Genomic DNA, 21493 nt, shown 5'->3' on the forward strand with positions numbered 1-21493 from the left:
TGTGGCTTTCTTCCCAAAGCCCTCCTGAAGTCCCACAGGGGACAAGTATAGGGATGATAAGAGACTGATATTCTTAAATGTTGAAACTGTGTCAGACGTTTTAAAGCATGATCATCTCTTGTTGAAGAGTAAAGAAAAATGAGAAGAACTGAAAAATTCAAATCCTCCTAGAATGAAACAGTCTATTCCACAACAGGTTTTCAGGGCAAGTGTGGAGTGATATTTATTGTGCTGCAGATTTTTTGTGGCAAATATATAGCTTGTGTAAAAAGTAACTTACTGGATATTTGAGTGAATTAATTGTCCTTAAAGGAATCCTTATGTATTGTACTTTTAAATTTCTTGGTTCTCGAAAGACAGTTGACAAGATACTATTACTCTGTTGTTCATGAAAGTTAGAAAAAGTGCCTTCAGGCCAAAATGATCTTCTAATAACCTTACATTTTGCAAAAAAAGTGCAACCTACATCAGTTTGCTCTGACATATAGAGCCTAAATGTTTTATAAAGTCAAGACAAAGAGGTAGGAGCCTTTATGGGGCCTTTAAACTGGTAGATGTCAACCTCTCCCATTTTCCATGAATATTAACTAAACTTGTACTACGTTAGCTAGAGATCTAAAGAAGAGTCTCTTTTTTCATTTATTATTTGTAAATATATAATAAAACCTTAAAAATAAGTCTTTAAATGAATACTTCATTTTTTTTGCACTGGGGAAAAAACAAACCTTGAATCACCTCTGGACCTGTTGTTTTGCAGGCATAGCATTTCTGGTTTTGTTTGTGAGGTTTTATATTTGCAGTGAAGGTAAGCAGCTCTTTTTCTTGTAAGTGGGTTAACTAACTGCATACTAAATTGGAATCAGAAGTGAGTTCTAAATTCTTATTTATCAAAACAAGTAGAACAAGTCCTCAAAGTGTAAGATAGATGTGCTTTGCTCATTTTGGAGTAATTTCAGTCCTGTTGACCCACTTCATATGCATTTGACAGCAAAGAATTTGGAGGAGTTGGTTTGTTTTACGTATGTAGACAGTCTTCTATTACATATATAAGGAAGATATTTATAATTAGCTCTCAAACTTAAGAGCAGTGCTTGGAAAATCTTTACTATTTTCTGTTACATGAGAGGGGGGAGACTATCTTACCTGTAATGGGCCAGCATTTTGGTGCTTAGAGTTTCTAACAGTGACACTGGTAATCTTCTTGTTTATAAGTATGTCTCAAAGATGAAACGTAAGTACAACCATCTCAGCAGAAATAAAAAATTGGTTGTGAAAGGCCAGCGATGTGGTGTCCTACCTTTTTGGTACAAATAGTTTCAGGGGTTTTAGGCAGCAACCAGCAAGTAATAAAAGTTTGTAATAAGAAAATGCATTGTATTTCTGTTTTTAATTCTACCTCCTAGAGCTAGACAGTAGAAGAACACATTAAAAAAGCCAGAAGAAGTCTTACTAGAACAGAATAATGTAGAAAAAGCAGAAAGAAAAGAACAAGTAAATCAATATGCTATAAAAGATGGCAGTACAAAAATAAGCATTAATGAAAAAAAAATAGACCACTATTAATCATGCAGCAAAATTAGAATTAGTGAAAAAAATCTTTAGACAGAGGGAATGAGAAGAGATGATGAAATAAAAGGTGAAAGAGGAGGGGGAAAAAACCCACTTAGTGAATTAATAAAAACAAATGTAAAGCCAGATAAGAAGATCAACAAGTTCTAGTGACTATGTTAAGCACAAGCTCAAAAGATATTTCCAGTGGTTTACCTTTTCATTTGTTCAAACAACTAGTTCAAATAAAAATTTGTAATTATTTTATTATGCTTATAATTAAAAAGTATAGTTCTACCTGTGGGTTGTGTTTTGGGATTTTCTTGGGGGTTTTTTCCCAGCTTAGTTATTTATATCTGTCATCCTGTTTCATGTTTTACTTGTGGAAATGTATTTCATATTTCTCTATGTGGACTGCATTACACTGCAAGCAAGTACACATTTCATGAGTCAGTGCTATGCAGAACATAGTCTCTGAGGTGACAATTATGTAGAGCTACTAAAGCATTTCTTATGTTTTATGTATTGTTCTATATAGTAATTAATTTGCTTTGAAATCCCACAAATAAAACCAAATTTCAGTCATTTAGGGTTGTAGGTAACTTTTTTTAGTGTCATGAAAAGGATAACAGAACGGGAGTTCATGCTGATGTCAGTCTGCTTCATAGCTTTTGCAGCTGCATAGATGATGACAAAAATCCCTCAGGGTTTCCACACCATGGAGATAGGGTGCTTTGCAGCCATCTGTAGAGTGAGATCCCATTAATTTGTTGAGAATCCTCATTGGCAATGAATTTAATTAAGCAGTGTCTAGACACAGTTTGTGTAGTTGTTTTTTGCAAGTTGTTTTTCTAAATACTTTTTAAATTGCACCTTTGGTGAAACTGATAGAACTCTGTTGCTTTCCTACAAGTGCCTGTGGACCAGGCCTTGAAGTTAGGGGCATTCAGCACCCAAAGGGATGCTTAGCACCTTGTGTTATTCAGTCTCTATAACAACAAATAGATATCGCATGAAGTAACTTGTTCTATTATTTGTGTGTGCAACTCTGAATGTCTTGAACATTTCTCCACATTGTATCTTGGTACAAAAATATCATTCTTCGGCTATGAGCTTTTATGCCAGAGATCCTCAGGGGACAAATGGAGACTTGCACCACATACAGATGACTGTACTAGTTTCTGTAAAATCCAAGGAAATTAACAAATGGAGTTTATTTTATAGTGCAGTAAGTCTTTAATCTTTAAATAGTTTTAACTTTTTCTTTCTTTTTTCTTTCAACTAAGGAAATGCTACTTCACCACAAGTTCAAAGACCTTCTTTCATGGACTACTTTGATAAGCAAGATTCCAAGAATAAAAGCCCTGAAAACTGTAATCAGAACATGCATGAACCTTACCACATATCCAAAAATGTTTTCCCTGATAACTGGAAAGTCCCTCAAGATGGAGACTTTGATTTCGTAAGTACATTTTTATTGTTTACTTTCTTGCATGCTGTTTATTTTGTATGTGCCAAAAATAGTTAATCCCTTTCTATAACTGTGTTAATACAAGTAAAATAAGTAAACTTTCAAGAATACCATCCACTTATTTAATCTGAACACCTCATCCTGGTTGTTGAAATAAGTACATTTGCTTAACATGGGACCTTTTTAATGAGGAGTGGTATGTGACTGTATGAATATACTTCTTTGTAACTACTTTTTTTTTTTTTTAGAAGTAGTTTTGGTTCTTTATAATGTATGTGTTATATCAACTTCAAATTTTGACCCAGTTCTATTTTAGAGAAGTAAAATAAATTGCTGTAGGCATGGAATATTGTTGTCAAGTTTGCTGAATATCTCAGTTAAATGCTAAGCATTTTAAACTGGATTGGAGCAGTTTAATCAATCTCCTTGGAGATGGTTAAGATCACCTACTGTTTTGCACAAGCCAGCTTGTTGGTCATATTCCAGTAGTGTACATCTTTCTACATAGAATGATTCTATCTAACACTAGTATGTCTATTTTAGGGTGGGGTTTTTCCTCCTCCAAAATATGTGTAGTTTATTTCTTTTTGCCTATGTTGCAAATTGTAACAGGGGCAAAAAGAAAATGTTCCTAAGTTATAGGTTGCTCTTAAAGTGAAATAAATAATTACTGTTTAGAAACTTGTAGATAACTAGATCTATTTTTTACCTTTGTTAATTTTTACATGTTTGAATGAAAGAATTCAGTTTATCTGTTGTAGATTAAACATGTTAACTGCAGTGCAGTAGCTAAATATGATCACATGGCACCTTTTTGAAAGTACACTTGGGATTTGGAGAAAAATGTTGTGTTTAATTTTAGGTGACAGCTGTAGGTGTGGGATTTTTTTCCCAGTTTTCACTTACTGCATTTCTACAAAAAGCTGACTCTTAAATTTAAACTACTGGAGTAAAGCCAGTTAAATAGCACAGAACAAGCTGTTTCTGCTGGAGAGTTTTGATTAAGTTGGATTTTGGTTTGGGTGGGGTTTTTTTAGGCTTTTTTTTTTTTGACCATAAAATGCAGTAGTCGTCATCCTGATAACTAACAAAATAATTCTTTGCACTATTCATTGGAAAATAACTGGCTATTATTTAAGTGGTATTATAGCGTCAATAGAAATGCCCTTGAAACAATTTAAAATTCACCCTATCTTTTGCATTACTTGTTAAGAAATGCAAACAAAAAAGATTCTTCTTGTAAATGCTAAGATCCTGATGCTGTAAGTGCTTATTTGTTAGTAATTTGCACATGGATAATCCTGTGGAAATTGTTGACATTGCTTGTACATATGAAGTTGCCTTCTTGAAATAAGAATTTGTCCTAGAACCAAACCTGAGGAGTTCTGATCTTCAAACACTTAACTGCTCTCTTTGTTGTAGGCAACTACTCTCTTTGTTGCTAGTGGTTTTAGACCTGCAAGTCAGACTTCAGAATCCACAAATCACAGAATGGTTTGGATTGGAAGAGACCTTTAAAGGTCATCTAGTCCAGCTTCCCTGCCATGGGCAGGGACACCTTCCACTAGTTGCTCAAAGTTCTGCCCAGCCTGACCTTGAGCATTTCCAGTGATGGGGCATCCACAACTTGTCTGGGCAACCTGTTCCAGTGTCTCATGGAAGTTACGTGAAGTGCAGTTTATCCTTGACTTCTTAAAAAGACAGCGTTGTAAGGCTTGTTGCTACAAAATTATTCTGATTGAAGACCAAATAGGATTTTAAAAAAGGCAAATGACTATTCACAAGGGCAATGTATGTAGTTGGGGGAGAGAATTGTTCTAAGCATGATGAAAGCCAAATACTTCCATAGATAAGCCAGCATAAGAAAGAGTTTAGGAAGACTCTTTCTTCAATGACAGATGTACTGCTTCAGAGCAGTCCACTCAAGAATACATTTCGCTGAAGCTGATGTCACAGAGGATACTGGTTTTAACAGCCTGCTGGTTTGAACCATAGGCAATTATTATTTATTTATATATTCTAGAAGCACTTCTATTTATATTTTAGACAGCAAGTGGCAGTATTGGTAAGTGGCCTGCAAGAGACTTTCTGAAAGGATAAATCAGTGGGCAGCATGCATAATATATCGTCTACTCTTTGTGAGATCAACATGAATGTATTCAGTTGCTGACATGAAGTCTATAAATGATTCATGAAAGGGATAAATAATGGAAACTTTTTGTACTAAATAATTCTAGTTTGTTTGGAATTAGCCTTAATGGGATCTAGAAAGGGATCCTAAGAGTAAATGCCAGCAGTCATAATTTTATTAAAAGAAGGGATTGATACACTAGAACTAAAAAATAAATGATTAAAATCTAACTAAGTGCTAACATATTCTAATAGTACTCCAACTTTCTATGTAGAAGAGGAGGGACACTGCAAGTTGGAGGTCACCAAACTCACTTGCTGAGTGATACCGTTATTCTTTCTTACCTATATACCCTTGTAAGCCATACATAGCATGCCAGTGCTGGCAGCCAACAAGCACTTGTGAGCCAGGGCAGAATGACAGTGCCATGCTAAGAAGATCTGTTCAAGTGTATCGAACAGAAAGACTTAGAAGTTTATTAGTGTATGTGTCTGTTACAGCATGAACTAGAGAAGCAGAAATGCCATTGAGGTGGAAGGGAGAAGGGACAAGGAAAAAAACAATCCTTATAAATCCCTGCAACTAATCAGTTTGCTTATTTCTATGTATAAGGTGAGACCTACAGAACTGGGAGCTAATTCTTGTGGCCAAATGCTGTATTTGCTTTAGGTCACAGTGATATTTTATCCTATTCCTAATATATTTTACTGTTTAATAAAACAATACATAGTTATTTATGTATAAATACATATAATGTAGATATGGCAGTTAGTCTTACACACTTGCTCCTGGTTTTAGATAATGTAAATAAATGATACAGGAAACTTTTCTCATAAGATGGATAAATGAATGTATAAAATAATGCAAAATGAATTTAGCACTAGGTCTGGTTTGAAAGTTTTTGTGTGGGCATAGTTTTCTGCCCTGACGTAAATGTTTTAAAAACTCCTTGCCAGTAAAAACAGAAGTACAAGACTTTTCCAAGAAAATAAGATGCTTTGGTCATCAATCTGAGCTTTAAAAAAAGTAATTTTAGCAGTGTTTTCTTCTGTAAGTACATATTTATGCTTTGTTTTTCACTGTTGAAGTACATCTGTTTCGAAATTCAAAATTTATTTATCTTTCACTAATGCCATATAGGAATTTGAGATCCATCTCTGAGTGTTGGTCCTGCAGGCCTTCAGTTCCGTGATCAATCTGTGCTGGTTATTGATGTAATGTTCCATGAACTGATGAGAAAACATTGCCACTGCAGACCTCCAAGTTTTACATTGTATTGAATGAGCTATATTGCAAATAACTTTTAACTACACTTAATTCTGGTACTGTATAATCACCTTGAATATTACATTACATTATTCCAAATTTACCCTGTTATGTATGCTCCAGGCCTAAGGTGCTGTTTTTCATGCATAAGAGGTGTTTGGGGTTTTTATACTACATTTCTTTTTGCTTTTAAAAAAACCAAAACCAAACAACCCCAAACATTTTTGAGCATTGTTTTTTCTGTGTCTAGGAATTTGTTTAGGCTTGCATTTTGGATCTTTGTTTTCAGTTATTTTGTTGTCCCATGGTAAATTCTGCAAACCAAAAGTATGGGTCTTTTATATCAGTGAATCTTAGGGAAATGTATTTCTGGGGAAGTACTTGTTTTGTTTTGGTTTTTTTCCACTTCAGCCTTTGAAGCTTCAGGTATAAATCTCACAAAAACTAAAATGATGTTTATTCAAACTTCAGCTTTTATATTAAACTTTTAATATATATTTCACACTTGAGGATCATTGTGGATTTTCACTTTCAGTGGATACTATCAGACTATAGGCAATTCTTTTACACATTTTCATTATTTTTAAGGGGCGAAATTAGAGCATTTTTTTAACCCTAATTCTGTCAGTTTTATTTGGGGTTAAGTGATGTTTTATTCACAGCAAACCTTGACGCCAGTAAGTCTAATCAACAAGATACTACTCATTGTGAGGAAAAGTGCCATAATGTATTTGAATAAGTAAAGATGCAGTAAAACTATATAGTGTATGGGTGTGATATTCATAGAAATGTCAATGATGCATGGTATAAGCAGCTTTTCATAATGAGGCTTAACTGTTTAATAAGCCAACTTTTAGTCTTAGCTCACAAGTCAGCAGTTTGGATCAGAGTGCTGAATTAGAGCAAATGATGTGTTTGTTTTGACCATCTAAGTGACCAGTCCTTTTAAGAACAGTTGTTTTTTATAGATATTACGTATTCATATGACCATGTTTCTATTACGATAGCTTTGTTCTTTCCATGGGGAATGTTTTCCATGAGATATGTACATGCTGGAGAGAGCTGTGTATTAAATGAGCAGTATAACTGCAAAGTGTTGTTGAAGCAGCTTGCTCAAATTTCTTTTTGCTCTTCACAGTTGAAGATTTTGTGATATTTTGTGTAGCATTTATCACATTTTTATGGGCATTATAGAAGATAGTTTTCACCAAAAAACGTGAACTTAAGTAAGCAAGAAGTGCTTGAAATTTTTATCATGTGGGGGAAAACAGGTAAATCTTAGCTTGATAGATTAATGTGCTATGTGTATATGTTAAATAACCTGCTGCTTGCATTTTTACTATATCATGACATTTTACATCTCATTAAGATAAAATTGCTCTGTAAATCTTTCTACCCCCTAGTAATATGTGTTAGTGTGGGACACGATGTTAATAAAGGATTTACATGAACTACAGTGAGGTGATATCTAATTGATGATAATATGTGAATTAACATTACTCAGATTGAGTTGCTAAACTTCATTTACACTGATTGACTGTATTATTTCATTTTAAATGAGTCATTTACTTTTTGTTATGAGATGATAAAATGTAAAAAGGCAACTCTGTTTATTATAGCAATGCTAGGGTAATGATTTCCGTCTTTAGTAGAATTATTTCAAAACAAGAATGGTATCCAGATTGTTAAATATTAAACAGTGAACATGTAGATCATGTTTTGCAGTAACTGCAATATCATGTTTAAGTAGATGCATTTTGGGTGACTTAAAGATTCTGGAATAGCAACAAAAATTTAAAAAGCCATCTGTTACCCTAGGCAGAATATTTCCCTGGGTTTCAACCAGAACAAATACATTAGAATATAATCATTGTGAAATAATAGTATTGCACATATCGAGCACTTTAGTTAGCCTTTATAATCATATAATATCACAATTGATTTGGTAAAAAAGTAAATACCATAAAATGACTGAAGACCACATAGAATTTAATTAAAACTTCAGTAATAAAGCTAGGCTGAGTTAGCTTCACTGGAAATACTTCTTTGTCCAAAACCTTGTCTGGGTTTACTTTGATTGTATTTAAGCAGCAGATGAGTTTGTTTGGTACAGTCTTCTTCTTTCTAATTAATGGAAGTTAAATTATTTAATCTATTTTCAACCATTTGAGATTCTCCTCTAAGTCATTTGAAAGTTTTACATGAAGTATTAACATGTATTCATTTTGGTTTGTTTTTAATTAGTTGCTTGAATATCATGAAGCATTTCCAGATGCTGGCAGGAAGAAAGTTTTCTTAACTAAGCATATACGAAACTCAGGTTTCTGGGTTTGCATGGGCTGTATGCATATGAGATAAACAGAAGGTTATTTACAATGTCATATAGTTAACAAAAATATTATTGGTGTTGGCAGTCTGCATGCAGAATTTTATTCATTTCAGTTCAGAGATGGCTAAAAGAGAAGAGACTGGAAAATTAGTATAATGAATATAATATGTTTTATCTAGCTCATTTTGTAAGGAAAGTGTGAACCTCAGCAGTAGAGGTTTTCTGTACCTCTTATAATAGGCAGCCAATACAGAAGCTTCCTGTGTCTCGAGTGGTTATTTTGAAAAATGAAAGGTGTGAGGGTAATTCACTGGCAGAGATATTTGTATTAGGAGTTCACTGTGGATGATTTGCAGGTCATGGTCGTGGTTTGTTAAACTTATCAGGCAACTGTTCAGGCAGGCGATAGGGAAGGTTGTGCCAGCCTGACATATAAACTAAAAATGTATTGTTGGTTGGTGGTTTGTTGGTTTTGTTTTGTGGGTTGGGTTTTTTTTTTTCCATTAGGCAAAGAGAATGGACCAACCTATTACACTTTAAAAACAACCCAAACCACTCTGCAAGCCAAATACTGATGGATTTAACTAAATCCAGATTGTATATTCTGACCACAGAGAATTATTTTTCTTGCAGAGAGCAGGGGAATACACTACCTGAGCAGTGTTTCTCCAACTGGTATTGAACATATGATCCTTCCTCTTTGAATATGTCCTTTCCCCTATTAGTATAGAAGTAAATAATTGATAATCAAACCTTTGTTTAGGCTGTAAACAGAATCAATCCTTTCTGTTTATCTTAAATTATACAATTATTTTAAAGTTTTTAGTCTGATCACTGAGTCAGTCATGCCAAAGTGCCAGTGCTGTACTTTTGCCGTTTTGGAAGGTGAATCATCCCATCTGACAAAGATATGATTTTTGTATCCTGAAAAAGCATAGAAAACACCCTTCTAGGCCAAAAAGGTTTTTGAATTCTTACATGTGAAAAACAGAACCAAAGATTTTTATTTATCATTGACATGTCATAGGAAGATAAGACAAGAACTCAGGCTTGAATTGCAGCAATTTATTTGAAGTTAGGTAGTAAGAAGAATGTCTAGTAGGATAACAGTGTACGACGGCAGATTGGCTCAGAGAGTTGCAGAAGTTGCCATTATTGTGAGTGTTGAAGACCTGGTTAGATAAACATGTCAGAAATAGATTTGGTGAAGTTGATCCCACTTCGAGCAGAGGATTGTTGTAAGTGACCTCTGCCTGTAAAAGTTTCCGATGGCCTTATTTCCTATGGCTTTTTAAGCTACTGCTGGGGCTGATGTTTGTAATCATAAAAGTCGTTGAGAACACATAGGTATGACAAATTCATGCTCTCAAAAATAGTGACATACTTAATTTGTTTATTAGGAGCATCAGTATTTTGGAGGAGCTAGACCTTGGGTGACCTTGACAATTTTTGTAATTAGCAGTCAACTATTACTTCCAAACATGAGTCTGCCTCTGGAAAATTCCAGCCAAGATTCGGTCAATAAAACTTAACCGTGTTTTCTCTCATGAAAGTTTAAAGCATCCCTGCTGTCTTATAGTATCACGTAAAATAGTTTCAATGTGCAATTTGATTTTTAATTACAGGATAGTTTCTAGTGAGAAGACACATTAAAACTTATTTTTCAGCCAACTTTCAAATTCTTAGTGTAGAGTTAAGAGTGAAACTACTTCAAAGAGTTTAAATGCTTGCATCATCTAACCCCTTTTTTTTCTCTCATTAGCTCAAATAGAGAGACTGAAGTGTAGCTCTAGTGTATGTATTCAGTTATACAGCAGGTCTGTAATTTGTGCATAGTTTAAGGAGAACAAAGAAAAGAAGTGAGTGAAGCTGATGAGCTGGGGCAGTGCTGCTGGTTTAAAGTAACATCTTGTTACCTTAGTAACCAGTTGTCTGTACTAATATACCTCTTCGAGATCATTGTGTAATAGCTAAGTAATGTGTATAGCCTAGAAAGAGCTTTGAAATACTTGGAAAAACCAGTTTTGGCTGGACAAGTTTTAGATGATCCTTTTTTGTCCCTCAAACCAATTCAGTTTCAGGTCTCTCTATTATTTTTTCTCTTGCAAAAAAATGGGGAGTGGGAGTGGAGATACTTAATCCAAATAGTTTCCATGTTTCATGAATCACTGTTAATGTCAAGAAAGTGTACCACACCTTTGTGTGTAATGTCAGATCCCTAAACTGAGCGCTGACACCAAGGGGTGCATGTTCTCCTTCAGGGTTTCAGCAGAATTCTTTGAAATCATCTCAATGACAGTACCATGAAAATTAATCACCAAGAAACAAAATCTGTTCTCCTACTCTTTGCTATGATGGTTAATGATAATGAAAAGAAATAAAAATAAAACTTGCCTCAGGAGAGTGGGTGATTGGAATTTTGCAAGACTGTTTTAAGTTAATTTTTTTAACTCCTTCGTTTTAAAGAGGATTTCCTCATATGGTTTGGTAAAGAACATGTGGTGGTTTTTTTCAGTTTAGCTTTTTTACCTTTTTTTTAATTTTATTTTTACTGGATTCATATAGGAGCATGAGAACTTGTCAGATAGGATTCTAGCAATTTAACAGAAACAGAATTTTTTATTAGTTCAGTGTCCGTGTGGCTAACTCTCAGTAATCAAAAAGCTTGTATTAGATTTCTGTGCCTCATGTTTTGATCAGCAGCCAATAAGTACCATGTGTAGACTATATATTAAGCATAAATGTTAACAATATTTCATAAACAAAATACTGGAAATTAAATGGCTGACATCTAATACTATCGTGCTTTATGAAGAACAGAAAAAATTTGTGTGGTTTTTGTTTGCAAATAAGTTGTAGAATTTGAAGAAAGACTTCTGCATTAAGGTATTGACTTCAAAGAGGGCTCATAATACTTGGAGTTCTTTGTTATTTGGAACTTATATCTTCAGATATCTGATTAGGTTGGATTTAGTACACATTTACCAAAACCAGGGATTGCCCAGAATATCTTGGTTTACATGTAAGTTTTATTTCCTTTTCTTATAACTTGCATAACTCAGAGATAAAAGGGAACTCCTATGAAACTTGAAATCAAAATCTATATTTCTGTAAGAATACTTTATTATTCTTGTTTACTTGTATTTTAATGTGTGAAATATATACGTTAAAATGATCTGAATATCATTCTTTTACATTAGAGCTTTGCCTGTAGATGCCTTATAGCCCACGTTTACTTTTGTTTACTGGGGGTTGTAGCATTCCTATGCACTAGTCATTTTATTTTTGGTGAAAAAGGTGAGGCTTTTTATAGAGATGTGTGCTGTGTAAAGCTGTAAACTAGCTGTTTGGAGACTTGATTTTTTTCATTCATTGTTGTTGTTATATGTGTCATGATAAAAGTGTGCCTCATAGATAGCACCTGTACTTAAAAGTGTAAAAAAACCTATGTAAAATCACCCAGAGTGGAGGGGAGAGGATCCAACAAAACCACAAAATTAATTTGGTAAGTTTTTATACCTATTTTATAGTGTTACATGAGTAAGTGCAATCCCAGTACATAAAGGTGCAACTATTGACAAACTCTCTATAGTAGGGTTAATCTCAAACTTGCTAAAGTCAGTGGCAAAGCTCCTACTGATGGCAATGTTAAATTTAGCTGCTCAGATTATTAAAGGAGTTGCTTTCATTGGTGTGCCTAAATGTGAAACTGTGTTTAGGTTTAGGCTTAAAAATTTCACAGCTTAAATTGTTTCTCATTATTCCTTAGTTTAGGGCAAGTATGACTAGTTCCTAGGAAACAAATATCTGGAGAATTAATGCTTATTTAGCATCTGCTTAAAGATCTTGGTATTGCTTACATTTATGTTTGTGTTGACAATAGGAGTTGTACCGATATAAGAATACTAGTAAGAAAATTTACTTTCTTAACCTAAATAAGATGTACCAGGATAAAATTGCTCCATAGGAAAGCTCTAAAGGTACAGCAGCATGATGCTTAGCTGAGAACCCTGACTGCATTTCCCTGACAATTTTTAGTGTGCCATAGTGAGAACTGAAACAAGTTAGCTTAAACCATTTTGAAGAATTTCACTCATTTTACTTTGCATTGAAGAAGACTAGGGTCATGGACAAGGTTAGGTCTTCAGCTGAGAAGCAGGAACTTTGCAAACTGTGCAGCCTTGACTGCATGGTACTGTATGACCATGCTGTAGCGCTTGTAGATGTGAATTAGGTGGAACTTTCTAAAAACATGTTTGAATTTTTTTTCCCTCATGGTGTCACTACAGCCCAATATATTTAGTTGTTTTTTATGTTTGAATATTCTTCTTTCAAGTAAGAAGTGAGGAAAAAATGTTCTTCGAAGACACTTGCAGACCAAACTTTCCCATCACCTCAGAAAGTTCTCTAGATCCAAGAAGTTCTCTTAGTAAAAATGAGTTGTCCCAAAATGACTATCTCTTTTATTTTGTTGTGTCCTCTTTGATGACTGTGCTTTTTGGTGTAGAGAATTACTTTAAGAAGTGTGTGAATGGAAGAGGAAGCTTTCTTACTGGGAGCTCTTGGGCATGGGTCCCACTGAAACCTGGAGGAGGTTGTTATATTTTTTTGAAGGTAGTTTTTCATGTGCTTCTAGTGCAAACTTTTGGGTGCAGTTTTTTCCGCAGTGTCAGTTGGATTATCACTTTCACAGAATGATAATTTATTTTTTATTGAAGTTAATCATTAAGATTGCCATTAACTATAGTCACATGTTCTAAATGCTATCCACACACAAGAGGAATGTGCACTCTACAGAGATGGATAATCACCTCAAGATGAGAACTATTATCCTGATAATGTTCACAGAGATAGAAATGTGGTATTTCCATGGTGCTTGTGATGTGTTTGTATAGGGTGGAAATGGGCTTTTTATTTTGCTTTCACAAAATTAGAAATTTCGTTGCTATTTCTGTCTTTTTTAAAGAGTTTCCATTAACTAATAGAATACCACTGTGAGTCAAGATAAAGAGACTGATGTAAGTAAGCCTACATTCAGACAGATTCAATTAAAGTAATGAAGACATTAAATTAAAAAATGAAACTGACACTTGTCCTTTGGGATTTTGCCTGTGACTGATGATTCACTGAGATGTGAGCACCTGTGTGTAGCCCACCTTCAATGCTGCTTCAGAGAAACAGAAGGATTAAGTAGGAGTGTGTTGATTGTAGTGCAGCTTGGTGTGTACAGAATCACAGAATCATCTAGGTTGGAAAGGACCTTGAAGATCATCTAGTCCAACCGTTAACCTAACACTGACAGTTCCCAACTACACCATATCCCTAAGCGCTATGTCAACCCGACTCTTAAACACCTCCAGAGATGGGGACTCCACCATCTCCCTGGGCAGCCCATTCCAACACCTAACAATCCGTTCTGTAAAGAAATGCTTCCTAATATCCAGTCTAAACCTTCCCTGGTGCAACTTGAGGCCATTACCTCTTGTCCTGTCACTTGTTACTTGGTTGAAGAGACTCATCCCCAGCTCTCTGCAACCTCCTTTCAGGTAGTTGTAGAGGGCGATGAGGTCTCCCCTCATGCTCAGCTGTTTCATTTGTTGTTACTTGAGCTGGTTAACTTCCTTGTCACAGGTTTCAAAGAGACCTGGCTTACAGTGGTTGTTTTTCCCTACATCAAGTTCTCTGACAACTGCTGGCATGTTTTGAATGGTACTATAACATAGAGCCTTTTGAAGGAATGATATTAAGGCCAAATAATGCATCTTTCACTTACACTCAGCGGTTCACAGGATTTAACTCCCAAATTGTGCAGTGCCCTTTTAGTTAAAAAACAAAACAAAAAAACCCCAAAAACCACAAACTGCAAACACTTTTCAGAGTAAAGAATATTTGCAGAGAAAAGAGATGGAAAAGAGCTGATGCCTCTGAAGAGGATTTCTGAAGGATTTGGGGGAAAGAGCAGCAGGTGGAGGGAGGCCAAACTCCATGTTACTTTAGCATCCCCATGGCCTATGGAACTCAAGAGCCTTGTTTTCTCCTTTCTGCTGACTGATGACTCTATAGCAACAGTCGACTGATCATCTCAGAGGTGGGCTAATTCAAAACTACAGGGGAAAAGAGCGACATTGGAAACAGTGGTTAGTTTGAAACTACCTGACCCGTTTTCCATGTATTAAAGAGCTGTTGCTATGGCAACAGCAGCTTACTGAGGACCAAGCACTGCTAAGTTTCAGAGGTTCAGCAGTCATGTGTGCATGGAGGGGCTGTATCACTTCCAACGCCAAGCTGTGTTCCCTGCATCCACCTCTTTTACAGATACCTGTGCTACCCTAGAATTAACACGGATACTTTAGAAAACATATTACCTAAATCCTAATGGAGCAGTTTACTAATCTAGCTCGATTTCAACTCTTCTTCCTTTGTTCACCTTCTTCATGTTATTGCAGCTTCCCAAAACAGAGCACCTCCAAAGAATGATAGTTGCCATATCATATGGTCCTCAAACTGTCCTGTCACCAAACACCATGATCATTTTGTTCTGCTATTCCATATCCCATGTTATGGAAGTCAGCAAACATAAGTTGTTTGACCATAGGTTAGAGAGAAATTAATTCCAGAGCTAAGATGACTTCACTGAAAAATAGCCTGACAGTTTTAATCAGTGAATTACTATCTGAAATGCCTCTGCTGCTGGCAGTTGTCATTATAACATATGGGGGAGAGAGGATTTTGCAGATGGACAATTCAAGAAACTATTTTACAGCTTTAAATTGAAAATCAGTGCAGTGAACTTCACCTGGCATCTGGAGCGTACTGTTCTTATTGTGAAAACTGTCACTTAGTAAGTGGACAACAGTATGGTATGCTAACAGAAATGTTTGATTAGTAGAGATGTAATCCAATTTTCGATTTAGTGCAGGTTTTTTATTACAGAGTGAGAAAAGTGGCTGTAATGTGATCCATGTCTGAAACAAAAGTACGTTCTTGCCAAGCACTAATTTCAAGAGAAGTCCTTGCCATAACTGCCCCTCAGATTCACAGGAGTAGTTGGGAGCCCAGTGAAGCACCTTAGCTATAGCAATAGGGGAGCCTCTGCCTTACTGAGTGGGAGCTATGAGAAGAAAGAACCCTCTAGCTAGATGCTTTTATTTTCTTTTATTTTTTCCCAAATCTATTAGCATTATTTTGAACTTGCTCATGTTGAGCCTTGGATTGAAAGCATTAAGACCAAATATGACGGAGAATGTTCATCAGTGATGCTTAGTTTATTGGTTATCTGGGAAAAAGTGATGTGATAATTGTGAAGGATTCTCAACTAATCTCATTAAATACAAAGAAGAGTTAAAAACCTGTGTTGAGGTGGTGAAATCAAATGCTCAAAAGTTAGGGAGTGAGGTTGCTTGACCCATTATGGGCCCATTCTTCAGTGGAGTTTCAATATAATTAAAGAATGAGTTACAGTGTTTAAGTATAATAAGGAAAAAGTAAAATTAAGGTTGCTTAAGGAGTAGTAAGATGTTCTTCCCTAATGTCTTTCAAGTATTTGACTTAACATTCTTTCAAAGAGTTTTATACATAGAATCATAGAATGTAATTTCATATCCATTTAAAAGCAAAAGGAGGAAGAAAACCAACCCTTATTCCATGCAAGCACAACAGCCATCCACTACACAACATTGGTGAGGTTTAAACACACAATTGTTAACCACTGGTACCCAGATCACAGTGTCTTCAATTGTTAGAATAGGTATGCTGACTGGTATAGAGAGGAAATCAAAAGGGGGAATAGATTACTAGGAGCCTGGATGAAGGGAACAGGGAAGGGAAGGAAACAAGGAAGATTGATGTAGTCTTTTTCCTGCTCATGGGATAGGATTAATATGAGCTGGTCCTACAGAGGTATTTCTCTGAACAAGACACAAGTGTCTTTGAGCACCAGTTGTGGCAGAGAATCAGTCCAACCCAGCATTCATATAATAGTGCATGTGTAACAGAATTTCCCAGCAGATGTGCTACCATGCATACTGTGAGATGAGAATAGGGACTGATTAGGTGAGTAAGACTTGTGAGTTCAAGTATCAATTATTTCTGCTTTCATGAGAAGTGGAACTAGCCTTAAAATGCTTTTAAAAAGGGAGTTGGACTAGATGATTTTTAAAAGTCCCTTCCAACCCAAACCATTCTACGATTCTATGAAAACTATGAGGAGGAAGGAGTGACAGCAAGAACTGTTATGGACTGACCATAACCACTCACCCTCCATCCCTCTGTGTTGCATGGGGTGGGTAGAAGAGTCTGTAATGAAGGAGTGAAGTTGAGCCTGGGAAAGAGAGGTTGCTTTAATGGTTTTTTGTTTCTCACAAATCTATTTTTATTGGTAACAAATTAAATTTTCCGCATGTCAAGTATGTTTTGCCCATGATGGGCAATCCACCTGTCTTAATCTTGTGACGTGAGCTTTCTCATCTTATTTTTTTCCCCCCTGTCCTGCTAAGGAGGGGGAGTGAGTGAGTAGCTGAGTGGACATTTGGCTGTTAGCCAAGGTTAACCCACCACACCTGGCAGGACTCATTTCAGCAGTCTTCTGGAGCTAGAAGTTAATCTCCATCTTTGACATAAGGATAAGTTTTCTTGGTCTGTATCAGCTCTTCTTTATCTTTTCCTGATACAGCACTTCTGTCGTGCGCCATAGCTCAGTAACTAAGAAGCACCATTGACGATGCCTGCTTTATTGGAAAGAGCACCAGGTCTGGTTCCCCCTCAGTGATCTAAATCACAAATACCATCTGTCCTACAGTTAAGATCACTTCAGTGAGTTTCTACGTAACTGCTCACACTTGCCAGAGACAGAGAGTCAGTCTAGCTGCTTTTTCAGTTCTTTTTACAGAACTGTCCTCAAATTGCCCTGTATCACATGTACAGAAGTATTGCTTCCAAATTCCTACTCATTAAAGTCGGCAGCTTTCTCTGGGACTTCTCAGAAGAAGGCCTTGTTTGCAGTACAAGGGCTTCAGGGTGGCCTGAACACGTTTCTTGGCTTTTCGCTGGAGTGACTAGCGGTCCTTAAAATTATGATCAAGTTGGAGCTGGCTCCGAGCCTTCTTGGTATTTTGCATCAGCTAGATGATTGGTGAGTAGGTATACTAGTGAATGTTTAGGTCTTACAGCTGGTAAAATTCATCAGGCGGGCCCACGCTTTGTTCAGATACACCCCAAAGGGCAGTTGCGGTTAAAGAAATTGATCCCACCTGGCCCATCCCACCTTGTTCTTCACTGTGGCAATAAGAGTATTAGGAACAATCTAAGCCTCTGTGTGTCAAGAACACCAAGATTTGTGTGAACAAACAAGGAGGCATGAGATCTTCATGCTCTGCAGAAAAGATGATGGTATGTGGAATTGATAGATCTAGTATCAGATTCATATTGGCTATCTATTTCTTGAGATCACTGATAATTCTGGGTAATGGAGACTGGAAAACTGTGAGTGAGTAGGCTTCAAGAAGATACTCAAGCCAGTTTTCTGGGACCTGAGATGCTTCAATGGGCCTGTTTTTCCTGATAATGAAGAAGGTTATGATAGTCAAAAGACTAGTTTTCCCTAGCTTCATGAAGGCAGTTTTTATTTTAGAATCTCTTCCACCTCTCCATGATAACAATTAGTTTGGGGATTTCAGCCTTACTGTCACAGGACTTGCATTGTCTGATTCCTTAAGTCTTAGGCCAGATTGTTGAAAGTCTGATCCTACACTTGACCCTCTGAGAACTTGCTTCTCAAAAAATGTTAGGAAGTTCACTATATGTACATACACAGCCAAGTGAGCCAGTTTTGGTGGGTGGTGGCCAGCTTTGTACTCATCCTTTATGTTTTGAGGGAGAGGTCTCATTCCCCTTGATCTGGATCATTTTTTGAAAACAAAAATAGCAGTTGTTCTTTAGGCAGTCTTCAGGAGTGCACCTCTCTCCTGGAAATGTTTTCATGACATGCTTCAGTGAAATTTCCCAAGAGCTTATTAATAGGAGTTTTCTGGCTGATCTAATGAACCAGTTTTTTAGTGAGATTTTAATGTTGTCTCTACATCCCCTTGTGGATCATCTTGACGAGCTTATGGCTACATGTTCACATCTTCATTTTTCTAATTCCTTTAGTGAAAATAGTCTCTTCTAGTGATTACTGCGTACTTGGGAAAATATATCTTGAGACATATTGGCTTGCTTTCTGTTGGAAAAAACTGTATAAGGATGTACTTTCTGTGGTTACTGCAGAGTTTGATTCAAGCCGGGAAATCAACCTGCCTGTGTTCTTACCAAAGTCATGCACATCCAGGACTGAGACATCAGATATTTTTTATTTTTTTTAAATTTGGATGAGAAGGTTTAGGAAGATCGTTCAGCTTTTCAAATGAATGGCAAAAACGCCTGTTGCGAAATCGTGTAGTGGGAATAGCATGCTGGGTCAGTGTCATGGTTTGAGCCCAGAGGGCAACAGAGCACCATGAAGCCACTCACTCACCCCTTCCCCCTCAGGAATGGGAAGGAGAAAATAGAGCAAAAGGCTTGGGAAGCAGGATACGGACAGGGAAGGATGACTCACCCATTAAAGTCACAGGCAAAAGACAGATTCTTTGGGGGAAGAAGGAAGAGCGTCAATTTAATTTAGACACTAACAACAACAGACAGAGTAGAACAGTGGGAAGCATTACCACACCTTAAAAAAACCTTCCCCCACCTCTCCCTTCTTCCTGGGCTCAGCTTTGCTCCCGATTTCTCTACCTCCTTCCCTGCAGTGTTGGAGGGGGCAGGGAATGGGGTTGCAGTCAGTCCTGCAGCTCCTTTCTCCTCAGTGGGAGGACTCCTCGTGTTCTTCCCCTGCTCCAGCATGGCGTCCCTCTCACAGGAGACAGTCCTCCATGAACTTTCTTCAACATGAGTCCTTCCCCCGGGCTGCAACATTTTCTGAACTGTTCCAGTGTGGGTTGCTCCTGTCTGTTGCAATCCTCCCAGTGCTGAACCTACGACACTGGGGGCTTCTTCTCATAGAGTCCCGGCCTTCTTCAGGTGCAGCCACCTGCTCCAGTGTGGGGTCCTCCATGGGCTGCTGGTCGGCATCTGCTCCACCAGTGACCTCCATGGGTGGCAGGGGGGTTGGCCCTGCTGTCTCATCGCAGGCTGAGGAGGGTCTCTGCACCAGCGCACCTCCCCCCCTTCCTCCTCCTTCCTTCTACTGACCTTGGTATTTGCATAGGTGCCCTCCTCGCAATTCCTCCTCACAACTCCTACTCCTCCTCCCAGGTTTCATTTCTTAAATATGTTACCACAGAGTCACAGCCACTGTTGCTAATTGGCTCAGCCTTGGTGCAAAGGTGAGTCCAACATGGAGCTGGGGGGAGCTTCGAGAATCATCTTGCAGGGAGCCACTGCTGTAGCCCCCTCCCCTGCTACCAAAAACCCCACCACACAAACCCAGCACAGTCAGGATCTACTGTAAGAGGGCTAGGGTGTGATTCATGTGCTTCCACATGAGCCCAAGTGTGCTTCAAGATCTGAGAAATGTGTCCATCCTTGAGAACTGCAGATTTTTCCTGATAAATTCCATACGCGCTTTTTGTAAGCACAGTGCTGTAATGGAGGGCTTCTGGGCATGATGCAGCTCTTGAAAGTGGTTCATAAACCTTGAGGAAAACAATGACTCTATGTTTCTTCACCAGTCAGCCTGTTGATGCAGCATGTAATAGAACTTCTTCAAAAAGTTGTGTTCATGTGTATATTCCTAACTCTACCTGAAGTCCCATTAAAAGTTACTTGGGACTCTGGGTGTGAGGAACCAAGGATGCATATGTGATGTACCAACTGGTAAATGTGCAACCTTCACAGCGTGGCCTTGAGTATACACACCTATGAATATTGCAAAGGCAAAAAAAAAAAAATCTTGTTTATTATTTTGCATACAGCAGCATGTTTCAAAGATGTTCTAGTTACTGCTCAATAACTTATTTTAGGTGGTAGTGTATATTCTTATTTATAAAAAAGAAAAAACCTATTGAGAATTAAACAGAATTTCAGGAAGTATAATTGAACATCCACTAGCTTAATGAAATAAGCAGGATTAAGGCAGAACAAAACATAAGTTTAGAAGAAACTTCTACTTGAAGAATCTTACATCTAAATGTGTGGTTCTTTACATAACAACCACGCATTTAAGTTTTTGGATTGTTAACTTCACACACTATTGCAAGAAAATGAAAATAACAAAACCACCGTGAGGCTGCAAGTCTTCTGGTAACATTGGAAACTGTAATGCTTGTTCTCTTTCAGTGCCAGGTTTATGGTTTTGATTTCCTATCTGGGCGTTTAGAAGAACTGGGATTTTTTTTCAGTAGTAAGGCATTCTGGGACAAAGATGAAGGGAAAAACTTCAGCAGCAATCAAAATCAGAGGAAAGCTTGGACTGTGGTTATTCTCCATGGCAATACAATCTAACTGTAACTGTATTATAGAAGCAGAATTGTGGAGGTAAATAGTTGGTGTAATATATTGAGTTATACTTCTATATGCTAATGTGACTATAGATGACATTCGCTTTCTCTTATTTCAGCAATTATGATATTTTGGTTAAAACTGAAATTCTTTGGATATCCATACAGTATGAAAAAGAGAAAGAAAGACTAAAAAAGATGGCTCTTAAAATTGGTTAGAGGGGGGGTTTTTTGAGCTGCTGCTTTCCTTCTGTTGGAATAGGTGTAAAATTCCA

The 21493-nt window shown here is 37.0% G+C and overlaps 1 protein-coding gene across 8 annotated transcripts in view; it reads left to right on the forward strand.

The window, feature by feature from the left end:
• STK3 (serine/threonine kinase 3) overlaps positions 1-21493 on the forward strand; it is a 170734-nt gene that overhangs the window by 85888 nt on the left and 63353 nt on the right. For 6 of the 8 annotated variants that reach the window (XR_012621986.1, XM_074815135.1, XM_074815127.1 and 3 more), the window contains exon 10: positions 2835-3010. Coding sequence is in view for 6 of the 8 variants with exons in the window: in XM_074815135.1 (XP_074671236.1) it covers positions 2835-3010 (176 nt within the window). In the remaining 2 variants the exon portion in view is untranslated. Of the gene's footprint in view, positions 1-2834; positions 3011-4441; positions 4975-21493 lie in introns of those variants that run through there. The other 2 variants (XM_074815143.1, XM_074815176.1) reach the window with 2 other exon arrangements.

Source organism: Strix aluco, chromosome 1 (assembly GCF_031877795.1).
Source record: "Strix aluco isolate bStrAlu1 chromosome 1, bStrAlu1.hap1, whole genome shotgun sequence".
In the NCBI taxonomy this organism is placed as follows: domain Eukaryota; kingdom Metazoa; phylum Chordata; class Aves; order Strigiformes; family Strigidae; genus Strix; species Strix aluco.